Source organism: Perna viridis, chromosome 9, assembly GCF_037379345.1.
Source record: "Perna viridis isolate PV_CMFRI_1.1 ecotype Kerala chromosome 9, ASM3737934v1, whole genome shotgun sequence".
NCBI classification, from domain to species: domain Eukaryota; kingdom Metazoa; phylum Mollusca; class Bivalvia; order Mytilida; family Mytilidae; genus Perna; species Perna viridis.
Window position 1 is genome coordinate 20,989,366 of NC_142453.1, and position 24,750 is coordinate 21,014,115.

Consider the following 24,750-nt stretch of genomic DNA (forward strand, 5'->3'; position numbering starts at 1 on the left):
ATCTACTGATAGATTTCTTGTTTACGTATATATATGATTGATTTCTTTTGTCAATTATCTCTGAAACAATATCATTTCATTCTTTGGTTTTCCAGCTTTAAATATATCTCGATTACTGACTGGACGACACAAAACTAAAATGCTTAAGTCTGGGAATAATCTTAACTTCCTGAGAATTCCTGACGGCTCAAAGAGTCGAGCATAATCTCAAATTAAAGCAAATTATCATGTTGTGAGGCGCCATGGTCAGGTTGCTATTGGTTAGGAAATAAATAAAACGTATATAAAAGTATGAACATTTATTTTCATTAAGCAATGAATCATTTTAACATCAATCCACTGGTAAGAATTCGTCTTATACAATAATATTTATACAATAACTACTCGTACTGATCAAAAACTATTTGCTATTAGAGGAGATGAGTTACGCTTTTTTTTAATACATTGCATTTTGACGAAATTCATCTAATGTTCTAATGGAAAAAAATTGTCTATGTTGTGAAAACAAAATGAGGTAATTTCAGTATTTCCAATGCCAATTGAGACATGCCGTAACTATGAATACCGTCAACTAGTTATTATGAAATTTCAGTCAGAATTGCAAAATTTACATTTGTGCAGGTTATGAAATAAAGGCTGCACAATCATTATCTAAAACCACTAATTTTTTATCATTGCAAATTTTAAATCAAAATCAAAAACCTCGTATTCTGCTCTGAAATTACAGTATGCACATTTTTGTTTATTTCAGTTTGATAATTTTTGGCAGATTCTTGCAGAGACTAATTTAAAAACTTAATATTTTATATATCTATTTTATTTTATCAAAAAAAAAATGCGATCGGTCATCTATCACCGAAAGGTTTCCGGTCAGTCGAACCGATCCATTTAACTGGTGTTCGCATCACTCGATCACAGAACGGTCAATGTATTTTACGCTTTTTGTCGTTTTCTTTGTCAATCGATCCGTCAAATCGTTGTCCGGATCGGTTCAAGGACTGCCAACTTAATTTGATATCACATCAAGCATAAGTGTTTTGTTAAACAATGCAAACAAGTTTTAGTTTATCAATGTTCCTCACTTAAATAAATAATTATAAAACTTTAATATCTTGCAAGAATCCACATCGAGGGAGGGGTTTCTATAAGTGCTCAGTCAATCGGCAAACACATGTTTTATTTTCTAAACCCAACGCGACATTTTATTTGCCTTTGAAAAGAATTCCTACCACAAGAACATAAGGTACCAAAATTAAAGTTTCTATACGTATGGATTTTTTTCCGACGTAGTCGGTTTATTTTCGTTTTTTACCCTTTGATCTTAAGGACGCTGTTCTATGGAAACGCAAGTGACCTGATCGCAAATCTGTTTCCCGATTGGCCAAATACTGATAACTTAATGGCGTTCGATAAAATGTATCTGTAATTGCGTGGCATGTGTTATTTTCTTGAAACAAATGTAGAAACGTTTATTGTGTCGGCTATTTTTTTTTTTAAAGATAGTGCTTGTTTAATCTATGTCCAGACCTACGGACAATGAATTGTCATTCGTGTGATAAATTCCTAAACATGAACATATAGAACATAAAGTGTTACTTAATCAATGATTAACATTTACAGCATGATAGCAAAACATCTATATTAAGAGGTTTTAAAAGAAAAACTTATTAACTCGGTAAATAGCCAAAATGAATAGTGAAATAGTGAAAGAGTATATCCAACGTGCATAACAATAACTAATTAAGACAAAAACAGGATATTTGGAAACATTCGGAATCGTCATGACGGGCAGGCGTTTCATATTGTGATGGTCTGTTAAACCAGATTTTACAACAAACAAACAACAAACGGATTGCAGAAAAATGTCCAAGCGCATTCGATTTTTTACCTGAAATGCTACGAGATAAACTATAGATAGGAAGTATAATAATATAAAGATAGTTCACAAGAATTTAAGAACATATTTTTTTAAAACCTCCTTTAAATCTGCAATCCAACTTTACCTTTCCTGCGACAATATTTACGTTTACATTTACGCCTCGAGCAAACGCCATATATAAATCTAATTAATTTAGTAACGTCAGCAATGACCAGTAACCCAAAAACAGTTGCAATGAAAGCAATTCCGAAATAACCAATGGTATTTGACGATTTTCTGTCATCCGGAGCTGATATCTTCTTCCGTTTGTACGATGATAATTTCGTGTTTTGCACTTTAAGTTCATTTTCTAGCTTCTTCAGAACAGGTTTAAGAATCTCTAGCAATTCCTCGTGTGTCCGATTAGGAATCAAATATTCAGCCCAACTAATTAGTTTTTCTCTGTAACCACAAGTACATGGACACATTCCGCTGTCTGAAAAATATGAGCGTAGAAATATTTGCAAAAGGAGAATGAAGCTATAGTCGTCCTAAAAATAAACATGTAACAAATATATCAAAGGATGCATATTTTTGGTCCTCTGGCAATATCATACAGAAGTGTGTCTTTGCAATTAGCAAAAGGGTTTTGAAAATGCAAATAACATTTTTTTTTTAATTTTAAAAGCAAAGTATTGACTTTAAACCATAGAAAGTAAATATATAAATCATTTGTGAAATATCTTAATTTCCCGGCAGTACTATATTTTTAAGTGTCAGTCCCTCTAAGAATCAGGCAACAGTTGAAACATGGTCTGAAAAACAATTTATTTTTTGGTGTTATATGACTATTCTACCATCAGAATCAAGAAAAGCGGACACAATATTCCATATCATGCTGGATCTTTGAGTTACAATTACACTGAAATGCACTTAAAATGAACATTTCAAGGACAGATAACTCTGTCAAAAACCTCATTTTTCTAAGTGTCTATTGCAAATCTTCTGAGCAAAGCCAGTGATAACGTGATTAAACAGTTTTATTTTGAAATAGAGAAAGTATCTTCAAGTATTATTACATTGTCAGATCAGCGGGTTTTTGACACGCATGTTTCTGATTTTTCTCATTTTGCCTGATTCTTACAAACACATACAATAAATTGAAATTTTCCTACTTAGCAGTAATTTTTTGTTCGCAAAAATGTCAATTACAGTTAATGAAGAAGGAAAACGTATTGAAATTTCCGCAAATAGAGAAGGATCACCCACGATGTATATTGCAAATAGATTAAAAGTATATGTAGAAGTTTTGGCTGGCAAAATAAAAAAAAAAACATCAAATCAATCTTAAATAATGTAAAAAGTCGTCTTTGGTAAAAAGGTATATGTATCTTGATAGGTAACTTCTTTTTTATATCGACATTTTAACGTGCAAAGTCATCAGTGCTACAAATGAGAAAATTCTATATAAAAAAATCTATCCACATATATCGACCTAAAATAAAATACTTCCCATTCTGTGGTATATTTAGAATATAGATGGGGATGGACTTTTTGATATTTACTATATTTGAATGACAAGTAAATTAGAGGCTCTAGAGAGCCTGAGTTGCTAACCCGGTTTGATAAGCTATACTAAATTCAATCTCTTGCAAAAGCAGTCATGTTTTTATGGATACAAATTTGTAACGACATTTTGTGCAGGATACCCTACGGAACAAACATACCAAATTTCTTGATTTCTGTACAGCAGTTTCTGAGGAGAAGATTTTTTTATTTAAAGTAAAAACATCACAAATAGCGACAAAAAAACGTCAATAAAAAGCATTAACTTCAACATGTGTAAACATATTTTCACCAAAATTTTACTTCAGATTGATATCATCATAGTGATCAATTTTACCTCGTATCAGTACTTTGCTAAACCTAAAAGTTTGGAAGAAATTTACAAAAAATTGTTGTCTGACTCCTTTGTTCTATTTTTAGTAACAGCCGCCATATTTTTGGCCGATTAAAAATCAGTTTTTTTGTGCAGGATACCTTAAGGATCCATCATGCTAGGTTTCCTCCAAATCCAATTATTTTTTTTCAGAAACGAAAATGTTAACGACAACGATGACAACGTACACCAAGTGATGACAATAGCACACATTGCCTTTTGACAGGTAAGCTAAAAAGAATTTGATGTCTGATAGAATATCTGCTGCATATTTATACTTTAAATAATACTAATTAATTCATTAAATATAATTATTACATTTAAAGCTTTAATCTAAAGTTTTTACTTAATGTATTACTGAAAAATCCATATTTTTGTTATATTGCACGCTTGACGTTTTAACTACAAGTGTTATTGCACGGCTGACGTCATCTGTAAACATTCAAGATAATAGTGTTTTATATAGCAACATTATCAGAGTGAATGTCCATTGTTCAACTAAAGATTTCCACTAAATTGACGAACGAACGTACGTACCGATAGGGATCATTATAATCAAAATTAATGTAATGCATCTAAATTATTTGATTTAACAACACTTTTTGTTACACTATTTTCTCTTCGGAGTTTTGTTTCATTTACACTTTCCTACTTTCCTATAAATACGACATGTTTAATTAAACTTGGCCTTTTATTTATTAGACTGAAAATCGATTTAATTATATATACTTACCTTTCCTTCGGTTACGACTAAATACGTATGGTTAGGATTATGGGAGGAGAGAAAACATTAGAATGTTAATTATTTCTTAGCTTTATTATTTTTCTAGCAGCTTTTTAAATATTTCTTATATTTCATAACATAACCAGACTAAAAGAAATAAACTAAATGTATTTTGAATTTCCAAACTGCATTGTTATTTTTAAAATTTTTTTTTGCAAAATATTTCCAAAAGGTACACATCATTTAAACGTTATAAAGGCAATGTGTTTAAACGTTATAAATGCAATGGTGTGGCACCATATATAAGAGTCAAATAATTTTCAAATAATATATCGCACTTTTTCCGTAGACGTACTTCCAAGAAAGTTAAAGTGGGGAAACCGTTTGAAATATGAAAAAAAAAGAGGAGAAGTAGAAAAACCCTTCCTGATCCACGTGGGGTCTGGCAGTATAAGCTAGAGCATCTACAAATCAGCCCTGCCCGATTTCTTCGGTTAGATATCCCGAAGGCTGGCCTCCGCTACCAACACCAGTTGGTTTCTACAAACCACGAACATCGACCATGAGAGGCTGTATCGGTATTCAAGATCGTTAAAAACTCCCAATCATCATATACTATTACAGATACTGATGTCCAAAAACACTGACTTTAGCTTATACGAACCTATGACATAGACATGTAGTTCATATCCCGATTAATGTGATCTGTCTATAAATTCATGGATTTGAGCATCTTACAGTCATTCCCGCTCAAGATGCATTGCGCAATGTAAAAAGGTTTAAGTTTAAAACTGGTGTTTTGTGAAGTTTTTTTTAGATATGCATACCTTTGTAGAGTAGACTCGGCGAGTGACTTCTTTGGTACCGATTATTTCACGAAAGAAGAATATCACCCGAAACAAATTCTGAGTATGGTAATCTACTGCATGCATACCACCTTTCAAATGCAATCAATATGTATTATATTATACTGAATATCATTAAGTTCGTGTTCGGAAAAATTGTCAAGAATTTGTCAGGATGTATTTCTGAAAATTACATTTTCTCTCTCTCACTTCTTTGTTGGTGTCACTAAAGGGGAAATTACTTAAGTCGTTACATTTTGGACGAAAAGTATATTTTGTCTGTACCTGTGTATGGTGGTTTCAGTGGAGCGGAAATGGCAAATGATTTTCATTTAAAATAAAGATTTTATAATTACCGGAATCATTTAAAATAACAGTAGCATTAAAAGATGAACTAAAAGTACAAACTTCAGTTGTGAAATACTTGACTAACAACGAACAAAAAAAAAATCATCAAACCGACAGAGCCATAATGAGCAGCACAAATTTGGATGTAAAATTCGTAAAAAATGCAAGACTTCGTGCCAATAAAATTATTCTTCCCTAATTTTGAGGAATTAGGCACGGTGGTTCTTTGATCCGCGCCTGAATGCATCACTTAACACGTTTATTGTTTCGATTCTTTAATCTACAGGGCTATGTATATTCAGGTATGATACTCATAACTTTAATTTAAACTTAAGTAGTCGTATTCAAAATGAAATTAGCGTGCTAAAATTAAGCGGATTTTTTATTTAGTTACTCTTATACAGACACTCAGCATTCAAAAAGATTGAGGTTTGAAAACAAGAATTTTATTTTGAATTATTTCCGAACAATAATGTAATGCAGGCAGCTGGGAATGTTGACAAACAAACGTGTACATGTCGTATTTATAGGAAAGTAGGAAAGTGTAAATGAAACAAAACTCCGAAGAGAAAATAGTGTAACAAAAAGTGTTGTTAAATCAAGTAACAAAACATATAATAGTTTTTACTTTGAACACGTCATTGAACATTCATTTGATGTTAGGGAGAGCTAGCTAGTTGCACGTTTGATTTGTCATACTTCAAATTATAATCTTGTGTTGTTTTGTACATGCAGGAACAGTAGTATAAATACCATAATTCAATTTCAATCTTATTGTTGAAATGTTTTATAATGTTTCCGTGTTTCATTAAAAAATGTGTTTATCCAAGTTTATATGTACACCAAACTACCTTATGTTTAAAGTCTCTTGGTAAAGAAATGATTTTTTAAACAGTACATTCCTCATATATTGTTTGTAAGGCCTTATAATGTACTTGACTGCGCCCCAGTTACATTGTACACATGAGAATTCTGTATTATTATTCTTTTTTAATTTTTGATATTCTTTTTGATTGTAGAAACTTTCTGCAATAACGCATTGGAACACTGGTGATTTATATTCTACCTGAAATCAATATATTTCCTGAAAAGGCAACAGACTGGTTTATGTTAGAAAATATTATATACAACTTGCTACTTTATATCAATATGTAAATTCGTTGTGTATATGGATGTTACTTACTCACAACTACACTCAAGTCAAATTCATAGGTTAAATTCCGAATACTAGAAGTAATTTGGCATTCGTATATACCACCATCGTACCATCGGGTCGGGCTTATTACCAAATTAGTAAATGAAGCGTTCCATACTCTTGAATCCATTGTTATCAGTGTTGTTTTCCCATTCTTTGACCGTTTCCATATAACTTTACTAACTGACTGAAAACCAACAGGACAGATAAGGCTAATAGTGTCGTCTTCTATGGCGTTGATGTAAGAGGTGCTGAAATCTAATATATATATATATATATATATGTGTGTGTGTGTGTGTGTCATCCGGAACTAACATTATCTATGTTAGTACTAAATACCCGATAAAAAACAAAAAAATCGTAAATTAATATATATATATATATATAATTATGTTTTTATTGAATTAACTAGAACTGATTCTCCATAGAAAACGGTATTGATAATTAATTTTGCGTTAGCTATTGTGTTAGTGGACATAGATAGCGGAATTTAATTTTAATTTTAATTATCGATGGTGAAAATGCTAGTTACGGTCTGTTAACCCATAGATATGGTGTTATCCTATATATAACAGGGTTTTGGTTAATTTCGCGTGCCATATATATATATTTGGTATTCAGATGTATTACTTCCGTTTACGAAATATGATTTCACACAAAAATCAATCAAAGTTTATTTCACATTTACCAAAGCAATGGTGCCTTGTTTTCGCGAATTAAGACCATATATTGCAAAACTGCATCCATCAGCAGCATGAGAACCAATTTGTTAAATGTGTCGTATTTTCCCTTTCCTCTTTGGTCTACCCCGGACTTGACATTTGATGAGCAACTCGGTGGGTCTTTCTAGGATAGGAGAGGACGCTGACCCTATCGGTTCATTAGGTCCAATGCTACTAGTTTTCATAGCAGTTAAGTTACTCATTTACATTTAATTAATTGAGCGTTTTACATTGGTTGTTTCATGTTTTTTGGTGTGTGTATGTGTGTGTGTATTTTCTCGGTCTATTATTCATCTTTGCAATACCTTCTTCTGATTGCCCCTTGAATTTTGGTCCTTTTCCCTTGATTACTCTTTTAACAGAGCAGAAAACCACGACCTCTTTAAACATGGTTGACAAAAACATGCAGTAGAATAATAGTTTACTTATATCAAAACGTGACAATTTTTAAAGGTTTCAAAATTGCCCCTGAAGAAAGTATAGTGGAATAAGAATGAGGTTTTTGATTAAAATTGGTTTGCTTAGTGTATTCTAAGTTATGAAATACTGTTTATCATGAAGTACAATTTCTGTATAACGCTCAATCAAATGTCTCTTTTATTCAAAACCACATACTTTTACTTACTTGCCATTACATTGACTTCGAATATATATGTTATATTTTCAAATTTTGCAGCAACAACACACGTATAAGTACCATAGTGAAACCAACGGATTGGGTAAATCACCATATTTGGAAAGGTAATGTTCCAAGAACTCGAAGTATCTGGTAAAGGCTTTTCCATACCATTGGATGTTCGGTTCCAACTAAGATGTGTCGCCGAAAAAGTGCCTATCGGACATAGTAAGGTAATACTATCACTGTCATTTACCTGGACAATAGTCGAACTAATATCTGTGCAAAGAAATCGATTAAAGTTCATAGGATGTACAATGACGGACAATGATATACTACTTACTGTAGAATCGTGTAGGTTCGTATATATTTAAATCATTTATTATGCATAGCGATTTTTTTCCATGTTGTATCTATCATCTATCTTTTAGATACCACACGTTTCAGTAGTTGCCCCCTCCCATCGTCGAAAATAATATGAAAAAACTGGAGAAATAAGAAAAAGAACAATTATCTGTTACATAGATATTAGATGTAACGTTTTCCAGACGGAAAACGTTTGAAAAAAAAGAAAAGAAAACAAAATAGCGCTACTTCTACCTGTACAATTTGTCCATGTTCCATGACCAATAGCGGCGACTGGATCGGCTATTTCTGTTTTGGTTTTGTTTTCTAAAATATTTTATCTGGTGTATTTTTTTTTTAACTTTGCTTGTCCCCAGATTATAGATTGTTCTTTTTGCTTTTCCTCAACATAATACTTACTTGGACGACCTTGGCAGATAAAATTAAATACAGAAGTACATGCTCTATCGTTCCACATAAATTTTCTACTTTTGGATGTCTCCAAACAATCCTCAGATCCACCATGGTCATTGGGCTCTCCGATGGACCAATGTGTATATGAAATTTCGTCGTCGTTAGAATCCCACACCCATCTCAAATAAAATATATTTGTAAACGTATATATTTTCACAATATTTGAGGTACTTAACACCAATTCTCTGTAAGAACCAGAATATTAGAACAAAGGCATGGCACACATGGATTTAGATTTTACTTATTGTTTGCACATAAAGTAAAGTAAAGTTGCATCATAGAAAGACCGCAATAAATTAAAATCATTGCATATACACTTGGTTGCTATGGTAACCACTTTTCATTATTTCGGGCAAAAAAATCAAATTTTAGTTTTCAAAATTGGTCAAATCATCGTTTTTTTCCTTTGAAGGATGTATCAACTTTATATGATAAAACAGAGCATCTAATGACAGTTTAGCCAAAAAAAAAACAAACAAACAAACAAACAAAAAAAAAAAAAAACGAAAGAAAAAAAAAAGAAAAAAAAAAGAAAAAAAAATGAAAAACAAAAAAACAAAAAAACAAATGCTGGGGTAAAGCTTTTTGTTTTTTGTTTTTTTTGGGTTTTTTTTTTTGGCAAATAGCCAAAAACCAAAAATTCCATTTTTTTTCAGTTTCCAGGAAACCATATCTTTCATAGGTGCACATACTTCTTCAGGAACCTTAAAACCTAACAGAGCCTCGAAATCATTGCATGGTTACTTAATATCAAAACTGAAACATATTTTAATGCGTCATACATGTAATATTTTGAGCAAAACTATTAGCTGAAGTTGGAGAAAGCAATGCTTGGCTACCACTATATATTACATAATTAAATAAGACCACGTAAAAACAACTGCAAATTTTCTTCTATCTGGTCTTAAGGTCAGCTTTAGCTACAATAATAGATCTTCTTTGACATACTCTGTACTGGTATAGCTACAAAGATGGTCTCATTAAAAGGTAAGGTTCAATTCCAGTTGTGCTTCATACCTGGGGGATTTCAGATAATTTACCCTGTAACAATTCTTCATGATATGTTTAATTTTTAAATGGTGGAATATCATTTGGTATAGACAATTTTGATTTTGAAGATCAGAAATCACTTAGAAAACAAAATATATGCATACGTATATCATCGATTGCTAAATTTATGATTTTGAACTTGACGACACATTTTTCATTTTTTAAAAGTAAATACCTTTTTATGAATTTTGAATTTATTCTAGTATGTCTTAGTCTTGTTTTACAGTATGATGTGATGATTCTATGTCTGCTCAATATTGAGTCAAAGAACCTTTTTCCAAATAAACAAAGTACTCGGTAAACATGAAGTTGTTGTCAATTATTTTCTGAAAATTATCCCACCATAAAACATACCTACATAAAGAATGTGTTAAGATCTCAAGCCGGTGTGATGAGTAGTTGTTTACAGAAAAAGACGTTACGGAAACAAAGACAAGGGTAACATAATATATCTCCTATCATTCAGATGGGGTATAAGTATAAGATTACCAATAAACTGAGCAATAGTTACTTTAGATTTTTTATACTGACAATATCCATGCGGAACATCTCAACTCTGAGATATTACCCACAGTCAGTATCAAAATCGAAAGTAACTATTATTCTATATGTAATTGTGTAAACATTAAAAGTTGTGTATATCTAAATATGTTGCAGGGGAAAACTCAACTTAACATATTTACTCAGTAATAAAACAATAAGAATTTAGCCAAGTGTCTTCAAAATAATCTTTTTCAAGTTGGATTTGTCCTCCTCCTCCATTGCTGCCTTTAAATCATCACTATCCATTGTCTGTCTCTTTAGTACTTCTCTGGAAAAGAAACCGCCAATTACCGATTCACAATCTTTGAAATTGGCATAGAGGGCATCAGTACCTCGTTTGACCAATCTGACAATGTTTGAAAGTTTGTAGATTTAATCAATCCATTGCAAATTTTATACCATTGCGCTAATAGGTCTAAAATATATCAAAATGAACATTTTTTTTATACGAGAAGAGATTCGAAGAGAAAGCTCACACAGAATATGCATCTTTTAATTGAGTAAATGTAAAAAATGTAAATGTAAAAACCTTAAGTTCAGTTACATTTGTATCTGCCTTTAGGGTCCCCTGGTAGTAATTATATTCTTTCATGCACACCTACATATAATAGAAAACTTTCCTATAAAATTTCACATGTAAAACCCGTAAGTTAGATTATCTCCTTTGGAGACCTTAGTCAATAATTATATGCTATGATAATACACATAAAACACATAAATGCGTCACATGGAGCAGCTTCATACACTTATGACATTTAGTGGAATTACACCTTGTACAACAATTGCAAAGAGGTTCATTCACTAGTAGACATGATATTGTCTGGACATCAATAAAAATGTTTCTGGTCCCTAATTCCTAAAAGGCTCAAGTCTTTACCCCAAAAACAATCCCAGTCTGACGATTGTGGTCTATAATATTGTGGAACAATATCATAGACATTCCTATGCTTTAACCAGTTATATGGTAAAATTCTATAAAATGCTTGTTTTGACCCCTAATTTGACCCCCCATAACAGTTGATAACCCAAAAATCAATATCAACCTTTCTATTTTGGTTTAGAACCTTGTTACAAAATTTCATAATGATCAATGAATTAAAACGGAAGTTATCCCCCTATGTCAACCAATGACAAAATCCATGTTTTTCAACAGGAAACCCCAAAAGTCATTCAGATGGGAAAAACAATTCATCATGTAATAAAGAATCAATAAAAGTTTAATGAAAGTCCACTATGTAATTTTAGAGGGAATCGCTGATTAGAACTGGCGATGCACAAAGTAATGGATATCATGCTTACTTTATACCTCCTCCTTTTCAAACAAGTGCTATAATGAAACAATATCGTAACATCCACATGAATGATACATTCAAAGTAGAGGCTCCCTGAATTGCTCACCTTTCACTTTTCAAGGGCAATACATTTAATGGAGTCATCCTAAAACTTCAACCAAGCGAGATTTTTGTATACCTTATTGTAAAGATAATTTCATTCAATTGAAAGTTTTTTTCTAAGGTTGTCTTCATAGTTTAATATTTTCCCTACCTTCTTCAATGCTGAAGGCTTTCCATACAGTTACTCCACTATTGCTGAACCTGAAATTGTGGTACATTGATATTGATGGGATTGGTTTCACAGTTGTAGCTATTTGTTCAAGATCAAAAACTACATCCACAACTTTCACCTTGTAGGTCTTTTCTTTAAACTGTCTATTATGTAATTAAAGAAAGACATCTATACAACTGTATTTAAACCATGTATTACAATACATCACTTTCAAGTGTATATAAACACTTATATTTAGAAATCAAAACATTAGTTTCTAATATCTGATAAACTCTATGTTTGACCTATACCAAACATTTTGATGTCACACCCTTATCACAACCCTGGTTCACAGATCTAACCTTTATCACACCAGAGGCCCTCATGCTGAAATAAATATCCTAGGATGATGCACCATGTATCAGATTTTTCGACATATTATTCTATATACTTTATTATACTATATAAGTCATATCTTCATTTCTAGTACTGGGACTGTAATTATTTTCCATCACGCATATCTATACATGATGCCCTACTTTCCAATACAATTTCATAAAAATTCCCTGAGCAGTTCAGAAGTTGTGCTTACTGGAAATAAGGGGAAACTAACCCACAGACAGACAGACTGATGGTTGATTCCTATATATCCCACCCCAACTTCATTTGGAAGGTGGTGTTATAGTAGTATTTCTGTTGAAAATTTATTCAAATATTCTAATGCAAATTAAAACATATCATCATATATATTTGTAGTGGTTTACTTACAATAAACGTTTGCTTTTTAACTGTAATACATGTAACTGCCAATAACTTACCCGTTTCATCTGATTTGCAGAAAGAACATCATTTCCTTCATTAACATATCTCTTTATCAAAGCATTGATGTGGGATGATTTGCGGTCATATGGCCCCTTTCCAAGTTTGTCTCTCAATTGTTGATAAAGGGACATGATAGTATTTGTAGACTTGAAACAGCCAGTATTATCTGACCAAAAATGGATCTTCTGGATTTCAGAATGAGAACTGTGAATGTCTTTGGCTACATCAATCAAAACTGCTGATGTAGTCAGTGTGTCCTGAGATGTTGGTCCCTCAAATATATGAACATATGTAAAACTTCCCAATTCAGTGCCTACCTTACGATAGCAAACAGTTATATACCAATTTAAACCTCTTTTGGCAAACCAATCGGTCTGGTCCTCTCTAGAACGACGAGGCAGAAATTTCATGGCCCAGTCTGCAATTATAAGACACTCATCCTCTTTTATATTACTCAGCAATCCTGTTCTAGCCCGGTCTTGATTTCTTGAACGTATATCGTGACTTTTCTACACATTGATATCTGATAAAGCCGTTTCCACCTGAAAAAGAATAAAATCATGAAGTTGCATCCATTATTAAACTACATAATAGTATACCCTGGCTTGTACAGGATTTGGATATTGGACAGCAACCTAAAATTGCTAACAACATATGCGCCATCTTTTTAAAGCCACCTACCACATTTTAAACAGGTTTGTCTAGTGGGAATCTAGGTTTTAATAATGATTAATCTTTCTTTGCTGATGCCGTTACCACTGACGATGGGTCAATAATCAGTGAAAAGCCCAAGAAATGTGAATTCATTTTCAATGGCAATAATTCCAATTTAATTACATGTAGCATATGCCTAATTTGTGCATTTTGATTGATCGTTTACTCTTAACAACCTCGGAGGTGACAGTCACCTGTGGAAGATCTAGAGAATGACTTAAAGGGGTCGCCCCTGTCGCCCTACCCCTGCAAAAAAAGATTTTGCTAGCATCAACACACAAAAATACGCTATTTTCATTTTTGCAAATTGATAGGAGGGAACCACCCTCCTCCCCCCGGATCCGTCCATGGTTACCATCTGTCAATTTTGGGTGTCAATTTCCTTGAATGAGCCAAGACAAGAATGAAGTGATTCATATAATACAGATAGTATAGGATTAGAATTATAAGAATTAAACACTGTTTATCCAAAATGTATGATGTGTAAATCACAGGCCTGACTTAAAAGTCCGTCTGAGTTTTATTTGAATCGTGATTGAATGGTCCGATTTTACCCATCAATAAGTGTGCTGGAAAAACGGTGTTTAATCATGTAATATTGTAGGTGAAAATGGAAGAAATATGTTCAGTGAACATAAAATTACTGATAAGTAAGTTTAAAAAATAGGTTACAAACCTGATATAAAACAGCTTCCTTGTTGTCGAAAGATGCTTCATTAGTCAGTGTCTGGATTTCTTGTAAGGTACTTTCCATACTGTTGCATTGTGTACATCTTTCTGAATGTGAATGTGTCACACAATCTTTTCGAAAGCACGAATCTGTGTCACTCAGTCAAAAAAGGCAATGCTGTGATCTGGTACACGATTTTCTTCTGTTATATGTACCTACATGTATCAATAGGCATAGTATACATGTAAGTTCAAAACCGCCCCAAAGTCTTTATTCTTTATTTTTTTTCTGGATTCCTTTTATGTCCGTATCTGTCACAACTATACTGATACACAATACCAAATTCAATATCAAGTTAATAAATATATACATATCAACAATGTGTTTTAATACATGTATTCATTGGTAGAGTATAAAGATTTAATGGTTTGGGTATTTTGGGGAGGGTTACAAGGAGGCAACAACGCTACTTTTTCACGATTAAATATACTAGTATAAACAACAGTATAATAAGAAATTTGAAGACATTAACAATAAGTAAATTCATAATAAATTTATTGGTTCATAAAGACAGTAGACAGATGTACACTGTATATTCCTACACATTTGTATTGTTGGCCTGTTTCCCCGTAAGTTGGGTAATTCAGTGTGGAAATCTTGGCCTGGGAGAATAAAGATATAAATGAAAAAGGATAGTTAAGAATTTAAATTGAAGGGTTTAATTTGAATACAGTTAATGCCTTATAAATTCATGTACTATAATTTGCTAAAAATGTCACAGGAATGTTCACCAGACAAAATGGAATACCTGTGCATATAAAGACTGCAGAAGGGATGAATATTTGCATGTGCAGCCCTGCAAGCTATGACCAAAATTACAGAGGTATAGCTTCATGAAATTGAATTATTCACAAAGGATAATTTTGATAATTATTTTTGTTATGTTTTTATTACTGTGACATTCAAGTTCTTACCTTACAATTTGATAACAAACTAGTTTCTGTTTCATTTGTAGAAGTACCAGTAAGCTTCTTTCGACAGTTAGTGCATATTACTAAAATATAAAATATTATTTAAAGTATACAGGGTAGGAAACTCTCTCAAATTCTAGCCAGTCCTGATTACAATTTGTCAACAAATTTACCATATGGCTATATAAAGTTTTGCTAAAATTGTCCAGTCCTGCCCAAATATTGCCAGTCACACGCTGGCGGGCAGGTTACTATTTCTAACTCTGAAGTATAAATCAGGTATCAGGAATACTAAAATGTAGATGGAACAGTGGAGATTTGCTTATTGTCATCATTGCAAATTTGCAATTCAGACTTATTTTAAGATACTTGAATAAACTTAAAACTTTTGGAAGACTCTCGATTTTCATTTGATGGTCAATTTGTTTTCAATTCATTTCTAGTGTTTGGATAAAAGAATATGACAACTGACATATTTGATGTTTGCTAATACTTGGTTACACTGAGTATCTAGGTCATTTTAGCGCTTAAGTAGCAGTCTTTATAAAAATCAGACAAGAGGTGATTCCTGCATTTCAAAAACCTTTCAACTTTACTTTTATTTCCTATTCAGAATCTGTTAAAGACCACATAATCAGTGTTTCATTTGTGGATTGCAATTTTGAGACAAAATTTATATTCCGGTATATTGTACATGAAATTAGCACTCTGCAAGAGTTTGATTTACTTTGAATTAGTTGATTTTAGTGTAAATTGAATGCATGACTTTCTCAAATGTGCACATATGAATTAAAAGGTTTAATGTTAATACCTAGAAATATAGTATCTGAAGACAAAAAAAAAAAACATTGTTTGGGGTGAGTTTTTCTACACCATGAATCACCTATACCATAGGCAGTGTCTGAATTTTATATGGACTGTTATTTAAATGTTGGTCCTACTAAAACATGTCTAAATGTATCTGGGAGCGCCAAAGAGATAATATTAAACATCTAAACAATTTATTTTTCATAAAAATGACACACACAGTTTTTATTTTATATCATTGTGCCATTCTGTCTTCTTAAACACATATTCAAGGTCATTGGAGCATGGCTATTGTTAGCCTGGATTCAACCTTTTTCCCCAATACAATAAAGGTTAATCTTTTAAAAAGGTTAGGGAAAAGACTCCAATTAGGGTACACCACTGTTTGGATACTACCTCACATATGGTAGGTTTTACATCCTTTATTAATCAAAGCAACGAAGGTGCTTTGAAACTCGGAATTCGCTTGGCGTGCAACCTGCAAGATAGGTTCCTCATGTTTATTTTTTTAGCAATGTGCTATCTAGTGCCGATCATGACATGGATTGAGGTTTGAGAATATTTGGTGTTGAACACATATTTCCCTTGCAACTTGCGGTAAAACAAAACAAAGATGTACACAAATATCGTGAAAATAAGATTATTGCCTTTGTTTACGTTCCTGTGACCTTAAACTTTAAAAAAAAGTCAGCTGATGATGTTGATTGTGACGCTTCTTTATAAAATGATTTTGATTATAATACCATTCACGGGGCATAGTTAAAATCCAACACCACCCACAGAGAGATAACTCCAATTAAATTGTATTGGCTTTTAACTAGACTGGTTCCCGATCGCAATATTCGGTAGTACCGGGAACCAGGATATCTTTTAATTATCTTCTTTGAAATTACTACACTGCCAAGCGGCATAAAATAGTTTGGCGTCTCGATTTACCAGTTCGACAATATTTAGCTGAAAATTAACACTTAAAAATGTTTCAAATACCATTCATTTGGGATATCGGTGAAATATTTAAAGTTTAAAGAAATTCACGTGTTAATTTGAATACAGCATTACCGTCCGTGAAGTTATCTGCCGGAAGCCATTTTGTCATTCTTATACTTACAATACTCGAAGCCACTCACTGACTTCCGAATAAAAAATGAAGTTTTCTAAATACATGTATGATATATTATAGAAAATTAAGTTGGTTGCTATTGTAAATAACTTTTGTAATGGAAGTATGATTTTAAGTTAATTATTTCAAAAAAGTACAGACCAGAATAAATTGCACTACATTTTCTTTCAAGGCCCATAACTTTCTAGACAATGAAATTAAAAGCATACTTTCATATGATATGAGAGATAGAAGGGGTGTAACCTTAATTTCAGGTCTTATTCCCAACCTGTTAAATTGTTAAAACAAATACAATTAAACAGAATCATGTAACTCTAACATAAACATGAAATAATGTCAGGGCTGATGTGCATACTTAGGACTGAAAATGAAGGATGAAAAATATGCAACATAAAAATGAAACTTACATATTCCAATCGGCAGAACAACACCAGTGTGAGCATTCACTTCTCTCATCAAATCCAGGCTGATCTTCTTTTCTCTAGGGACCTTTTTGGAGTTTCTCCATGAGCACATATAAACTGAGGTATATTACACACTTCGAATTTTTTTCAGTTTGAGTTCACTATAAATTGTTTGTTAATGTGCCGAACATAAATCAAAATGCTCTGTTGCTTTGCCAAGTAAAAGGCCAATGCTTGAGAGAATGGCGTGTTGTTCAAGTTCAGGAAATGTTGTTAGAAGGTTAAAGTCAGATTTCTTACATTCCATATATGGTATCAATAGGTTAAAGCTGCAATCTGTCATAGTTTGTCTTCACAGTAGAGAGTTACACCAAGGTCAGTAATTTAAATGAAAAACGGCTGGCTTTTCAAAGGATTTAATTGTTTATTTAAAAAGAAACAGTGATATACCGTACACTTTGTATTTTAGAAATATGTAATACAGTATTCATTTTAAATTAATCAAATACTCTGAAGCTGTTTGGAAGTGGGCTTTCATTTTAATATTCAGTTTGATTTATTACCCATTTCCCCAATAAAACGCTGTAAATCTATTTCACTTTCAAGTGTAAGTAAATAATAATTAAAGTTTTGATATTTTTCCATTCTTAACAATATTTTTAATTAAGATGTATACATCACTATAATATAAATGTTCCAGTGATAGGATTATTCTAATAGATTGCTGGCAATGACTTTTGCTCAAAATACCACTTGTAAAGTAGTTTCTATAGCAACCCACGTATATTTTTCAAATTTTTGTCCCCCCAATTTTTGACATTCAATATATTGAGCTAGAAAAAAGATCTAAGTAACAAATATTTTCGCATGTGGCCAAGTAATTTTGATCCTTTCGGAGAGTTGATGTTAAAACAACTATAAGACGAGTAAAGCATTTATTTCAATTTATCTTTCTATGTAAAAATAATCGTCGAATCAATACTATACAACACAGACATAAAAATTATATAATGATATATTACTCAATAAGAAAATATAATCCGCAAAATTTTTAGACAACAAATAATTTTCTTTAGCGCCTTCAACATAAAATGAGTGTGTAAAGGGTGTGATTACAACTCACTACATAATGAAGTAAATAGTTGTAACCTGTTAAAATTTTAATCGATAATGAAACTTGTGTAGTTCAGATGATTATAATTTTATTGTGTTAAGGAATCCTTTTAGATACAGGAACTCAATATCTTACATCCACACGGAATTAATGATGTACGTAACGTTATTTCATGCTTCCGAAAGTCTCTTATCCTTACAGTGTTTGTTTGTTTATATTTTGACACAAATTGCAAGATCATCACAAAACTATTGTTTCTATTACTCAAAGTTTAACTATCGATAACCTTTTAAATACGTCACAAGTATTGGCTTGATTATGTCGTGAATTGTGTTGATACCATTTACTATACTTCACATGCGATGTATGGTTAAGGCATTAAAGAAGGTCTTTAGTAATTATTGGTTAATCGAAGTTTTCTCTCATATTTTCTAACAACGCAACATCTTTTTTGATATCGTTGAACAGTTGTTCATTGTTTTATTATCAACCAAAAAAAAAACACAAACAAAAAACAAAACAAAACAAACAAACAAACAAACAAACAAACAAAAACAGTTGAGAAAAAAATTTCTTAACAATAGTACTTTCATTCATTTTATTTTCAAGAGTTTAATATATCTAGTAGCGCTTTGAAAGAAGGAAGAAAACTTAAGCATGGAAGTGTCTGGGAAATTCCCAACGATGTTAAAACTGTCAAATTTGCAAAGCAACATGTACGGCTGTGACATCAATTTCAACACCGTTTGCACGAAGTCAGCAGCTTAGACCACTTGTCCAGCTAGTTTATATAAATTTTGCTTTCGCTGGCCGGGTCTTTCCTCCTCTCAGGATAAATCTAGGGTTGTTTCTTAGTTCACGATGTATGGTAGCACGGGACAGCTCATCTAGGTGTTGCTATGTAGAATAGAGGATAATTAACGATACAGGTCACAACAAATCAATATTATACATACGTCTCAGAATGTAACGACTCTCTTCGTTCCACTGCTCTATCGAATAAAATAGATACACGGAAGATAACGAAAGAATCTGTCAAATTCCTATGTTTTTATATAGCCTAGCTGGCCGAGTGGTATAAAGCGCTAGACTTCGTGAACGCGGTGCTGCCATAGAGTCAAATCCCCCGGAAGGTACGACCAATAATTTGCTGTGCACATTTGACAGTTCTAACATTATCAGGATTTTTTCAGATACATATATTGTGGGTATTTGGTCGAATTTTAAGTATAAACACGCATACAAATTCGTACTAGAATAGTCTTACATTGATCTGAATAGACATACAAGACTATCTTAATAAATATATGTATTTTCTTGATTCGCTGACATTTTACTCAATATATTTTGATTTATAGCCGCCTATACGTACAACGTCATTAAAGAGTGTTAAAATTCACCACTTTAGTCCCCAGGAGAACGTGAGCAAAAGTGAACAGACAGAAAACAAAAACATTTGTTGTGTCTCTAACATTTATTTAAGGTGATGTATATTTACCTAGAATGGTTTGTTTTATCTCGTCTTCCCCCAAGCCAATAATGTTCCTCTATTAAAGTAGATTAAGATATGATATATTGTAGTGAAAAACCAACTTCATTCATACTTTAGTTTTATTAGTTAGATTTGTCGTAATATGCTACTATGATTACGTTTTTAACTCTGCAAAAAGCATTTCGTTCATTTACAGTGAATCAAGTCTACACCAAACCAAATTTTCACTTTGAAATGAGATAAGTTTAGATAAGCGTTTTGTTGGGAATGGGTCATTATAGTATGGATAATGAGGCACAAATGTATGAGGAATATGGCTTTGGAATATGGAAAATGAGGCATTTAGAAAAGGAGAGATTGGGAGCTTAATCACTGTAAACGCCTGAATTTTTATGCAAATCAACTAAAAACACAAACACAAGAAGTTGTTGATGAGACATGATCAGTCAAGTGAAAATATAACATCCTGGAAATAATATCTTGTACTCAGCAAAGTAACTTCCGGGGGACTTGGATATAAAGTCTGAGAGAGACTGGCCCCTCTTATCACATTTGCATAAACTATTTTGTTTCCAAACTAAGGAACTTTTGAACAGAACAATAAACATTATTGTATTTGGCCATAATTGAACGTTTATATTGATAAACTGCTATAATTACAACAAAAGATAAGATTAGTAGATGACATTTTTTAGCTATTGCCTTCACTTGGCGTCCGTCGTCGTCCGTCGTCGTCGTTTACATTTTTTTTCAAAAGTCTTTTCCTCTGAAACTACTCGACTATTTGGAACCAAACTTGATATGAATGTTCCTTGGGGTATCTTGCATAGACCTTATGTGGGGATTTTGTATTCGTCAAAAACATGACACCGCTACTAAAAATAGAACGTAAGGTTACACAGTAGTTTTTTGCATAAATCTCCAAAATCGTTACGTGAAGCCAAATTCTGATGGGATTAAAGTGTTCAATATGAGAAGCTCTATCTGTGTCAAATTGTCATTTGAATCTGTTTAGCCATGTTGGAGTTATTGCCCTTTTTCTCTTTTTTTTTTATTTTTTATTTTTTTTTATTTTTTTTTTTTTTGGGGGGGGGACTATTTTTAACGTATTTCTTCCAAAAATTTAATTCTCTGACACTACTTGACCAATTGGTACCAAACTTGATACAAATGTTCTTTGAGGTATCTTGCATGTAACTGATGTGGTGATTTTTGATCCGTCAAAAACATGGCCCCCGTTACTAAAAATAGAACATAGGGGTCAGAGAGTAGTTTTTCGCTTATATCTCCAAAAGCGTTAGGTTTACCCAAACTCTTTCAATTGCTGAACTATCATAAGGATTTTTTTCAGGATTAACATTATATTGATATCACTTCGAGAGAAACAAGTGTCATGTTAAGACTGGAGACCCTCTGACATTTGTTAGTATGGTGGGAATGGATAGTTACGACAAAGAGACTTGTCGTTACATTTTGTAGATCAACATTGCTGTAAACCTGTATATATTTGTATTATTTCTTGAATTGAAGCTTGCCCCGCACCATAATACGAGCAAACCAAAAAATGAAAATCAGACTTGAACAATAAAACAATCAAACATGAGAAGGTCATTGTACAAAATTGAGTAGATTTGTATATGGGCAAGTATAGGTTAGACATGAAAATATCTCACGAATCTAACGTTTTGAGAGGTACATGTACGTTTACATGTTCTCTTTAAACTTGAACTACGTTAAAGTCATAAGTTCTATTTTACGAAAAATTGGACAAAGGCGTAGAATTAATATCACTTACTTCCCTTGTCTGTTAATGCTTTGGCTAAAAAGTCCGTAGTAGATTGTGTTCCAGGTTCACACAAGGTCCCGTCCAAGATTTTACAAGTATGCTTAAAAAAACAATTATACATATACTTATATCACAATCCACAAAAGTCACTTCACAACTGAAGAAAACATAATTAAGAGAGATTTGTAAACTTGTTTTCGGGTACGTATGATTAATCTGACACGTTAAATGGAAACGGCAAACGATTGATATTCACTATTTCCTTATTCGTGTAATAAAAACTATAGATATGTCAGAGTTTTGCAAAATTGTCGTTCATTTGAAATTGATAGTTTGTTAAAAATTTAACGAAAAATCACGACGTGATGGATCCCAAAATGTCAGGAATGCTGCTTAAAACCAGATAAGGGAAAAGTTTAACAGACGAAAGACCTATATATCCCACTTTGCAATCGGGTAAAATGAATAAGATTATTATTACAATGAGAGAGAGATAAAATGTTATTATGAAAGAAGAAACATGTATGAGGTAGATTTATCGTTCTTCATATGGAAATATATACTTATCGATGCCAAATATTGAGGTTACTTAAACAAGATCCTGAAATAGCGACATTTTCTAACGACGATTTTTTTTAATATCTAATGTAATGTTTTGACCGTTAAAACCCGATTTTTTCTTCACGAGTTTTCGGTTTAATAAACAGAATCGTGCGATACCCCACTACTCTAGATATCCCTCAAAACGACACAGGAACCCATATATGAAGGTTGATAACAAATAACAGAACAAAAATATTAAGTCCTTGATGTAAAGAAAGAGGTGCACATTGTAACAAGTTCAAGAATTCAAGAACTTGTGAAATTGTCAGCAGTTTTGGAAAAGTTATGACTTATGTTTTGTTTCAGGGAACCCCACATGTCAATCGACTGGAAAACAAAATGAGAAGTGCATTATGACATTGTGTAGCAAAACAGTTTCATCAAATTTCATTCAATGAATTGAAACAGCGACAAAGTATTGCGGGTTTTTTCTCAGCAATTCGATTTTTTTTTGTTCAAATTTAGTTTAAATATTTGAAAAAAAAATAGCAAGCCGACTGTGAAGTATTGTTTTTTTTTTAGTTTTTGTTAATGAGGATGAATCCTCTGCTACAACGTCCAAGATACAACAAAAGCAAGTTTTGTGTTGGTTCTAAGGATTACTTTTATATAATATCTACCTGAGCATCTTTCCAGTTTTTCTGCTCGCTACTGATCTTGAAGCACAAACTTTCATGCAAGATCCATCCTTCATAACATATGCGATGTGGCTCTATATCTAAAAGTATGTTAAATTCAAGTTATAGTTGAATGAGCAGTACCTGACGTACATACCCCCTAAAAATATGCATAATGACTCTCATAAAGCATCCTAAAACACGTATATAAATTTGTAGTTTACTTCTTTCTACGTGTATATTTAAATATCAGTCTTTATAAAAATCATACAGAAGGAGATTCATGCATGTCAAAAACCCACCGAATTCAATTATATCTCTTGTTCATATACAGATGAAGACCACTTAATCAATATCAATTTTCCATTCTACTGTTGCGCTTTTGAGATAGAAATTAAATAGATTGTGTATGAAATTGGTACTTTGCATGAGTTATCGTTCTTGGTTTAGTTAGATTTGGTTGATTCTAGTAAGAAATGAATGTGTGATGTATTTGTTACAGTTAAATTATGCATTCGTACGTATGGATTTAACTGTTTATTTAGAATAATTTGTGGACGAAAATAATTCGCTACAGATATTAATGGTTCAATTTGAAAAAAAAAAAAGATGCATGAGTGTATACCATTCTTGTATTCTAAATTGTGTAATCATTATTATTCAGAACGGAGAACCATTTACTTCATTTTTATTTGTTATTACATGCAGCTTTTGAATCGTGGTATTTCCGTTTGTTCGTACAATTATACTATTATACAATTATACAATAATATTACAAAACAATTGCAATTTGATGATTTACAAAATCCCTTTCAGATTAAGCTATTGTTTTATATTTTTCTTTTTTTTTTTTTGTTATGTTGCAATGACTACTTCATAACCTATTTCCTCATTTTTCGATCTTTCAAAACAAGATCACCCTACACACCATAGAATTGATTGATTAACCATAGAATGGTTGCTGCAAAAATGTAAGCTTTGGCCTACCTTTCCGTTCGTTTGTTAAATAATGTTTTATTTTATACTGTTTTCTTAATTAATTTACATTGTTTTAAGATATTAAGCAGATGTAGATGTATTTGGAGTAAATTAAGATATTATTACAGTGACTCCAGACGAAAGTGAACCCCTTTCGGGCTTAAATATCAGTTTGGTAATGGTAGTTGTTCGGATTAACATCCTCTGAATACACTTAAACTGACATAAAGGGGATTTCAACAGCTGTCCTATTTAGACAGGTTTCCGGTTTATTCAGGGGTCGGTTTAAATAGGTTTCACTGTAATTTTGTCACAGACTTACCAGACATATTGCAGTAAATCTGTGTAAAGATAGTGTATGTTATCAGTAGTAATCCCATTTGATTTACTTTGCGTTTACAAATAGACATGTCTATATACTGATCTTTATGAGGGATACTACGGCTTA

At 32.2% G+C, this 24,750-nt stretch overlaps 1 protein-coding gene and 1 pseudogene across 2 annotated transcripts; both read right to left on the reverse strand.

The window, feature by feature from the left end:
• Positions 1 to 340: 340 nt before the first annotated feature.
• On the reverse strand, positions 341 to 24,750 carry LOC148607288 (uncharacterized). The gene is made up of 8 exons (XM_088546547.1): positions 24,625 to 24,750; positions 23,328 to 23,425; positions 22,114 to 22,204; positions 20,325 to 20,373; positions 9,013 to 9,185; positions 8,257 to 8,526; positions 6,898 to 7,167; positions 341 to 2,354 (listed from the first exon to the last, which is right to left on the reverse strand). Exons 1-8 carry the CDS (start codon positions 24,710 to 24,712, stop codon positions 1,981 to 1,983), a joined length of 1,413 nt encoding a protein of 470 aa, XP_088402673.1. The 5' UTR covers positions 24,713 to 24,750; the 3' UTR covers positions 341 to 1,980.
• On the reverse strand, positions 12,510 to 17,824 carry LOC148607289 (uncharacterized; annotated as a pseudogene). The gene is made up of 5 exons (XR_015915331.1): positions 17,716 to 17,824; positions 15,385 to 15,464; positions 14,417 to 14,625; positions 13,023 to 13,568; positions 12,510 to 12,605 (listed from the first exon to the last, which is right to left on the reverse strand). The product of XR_015915331.1 is annotated as an uncharacterized LOC148607289 (transcript).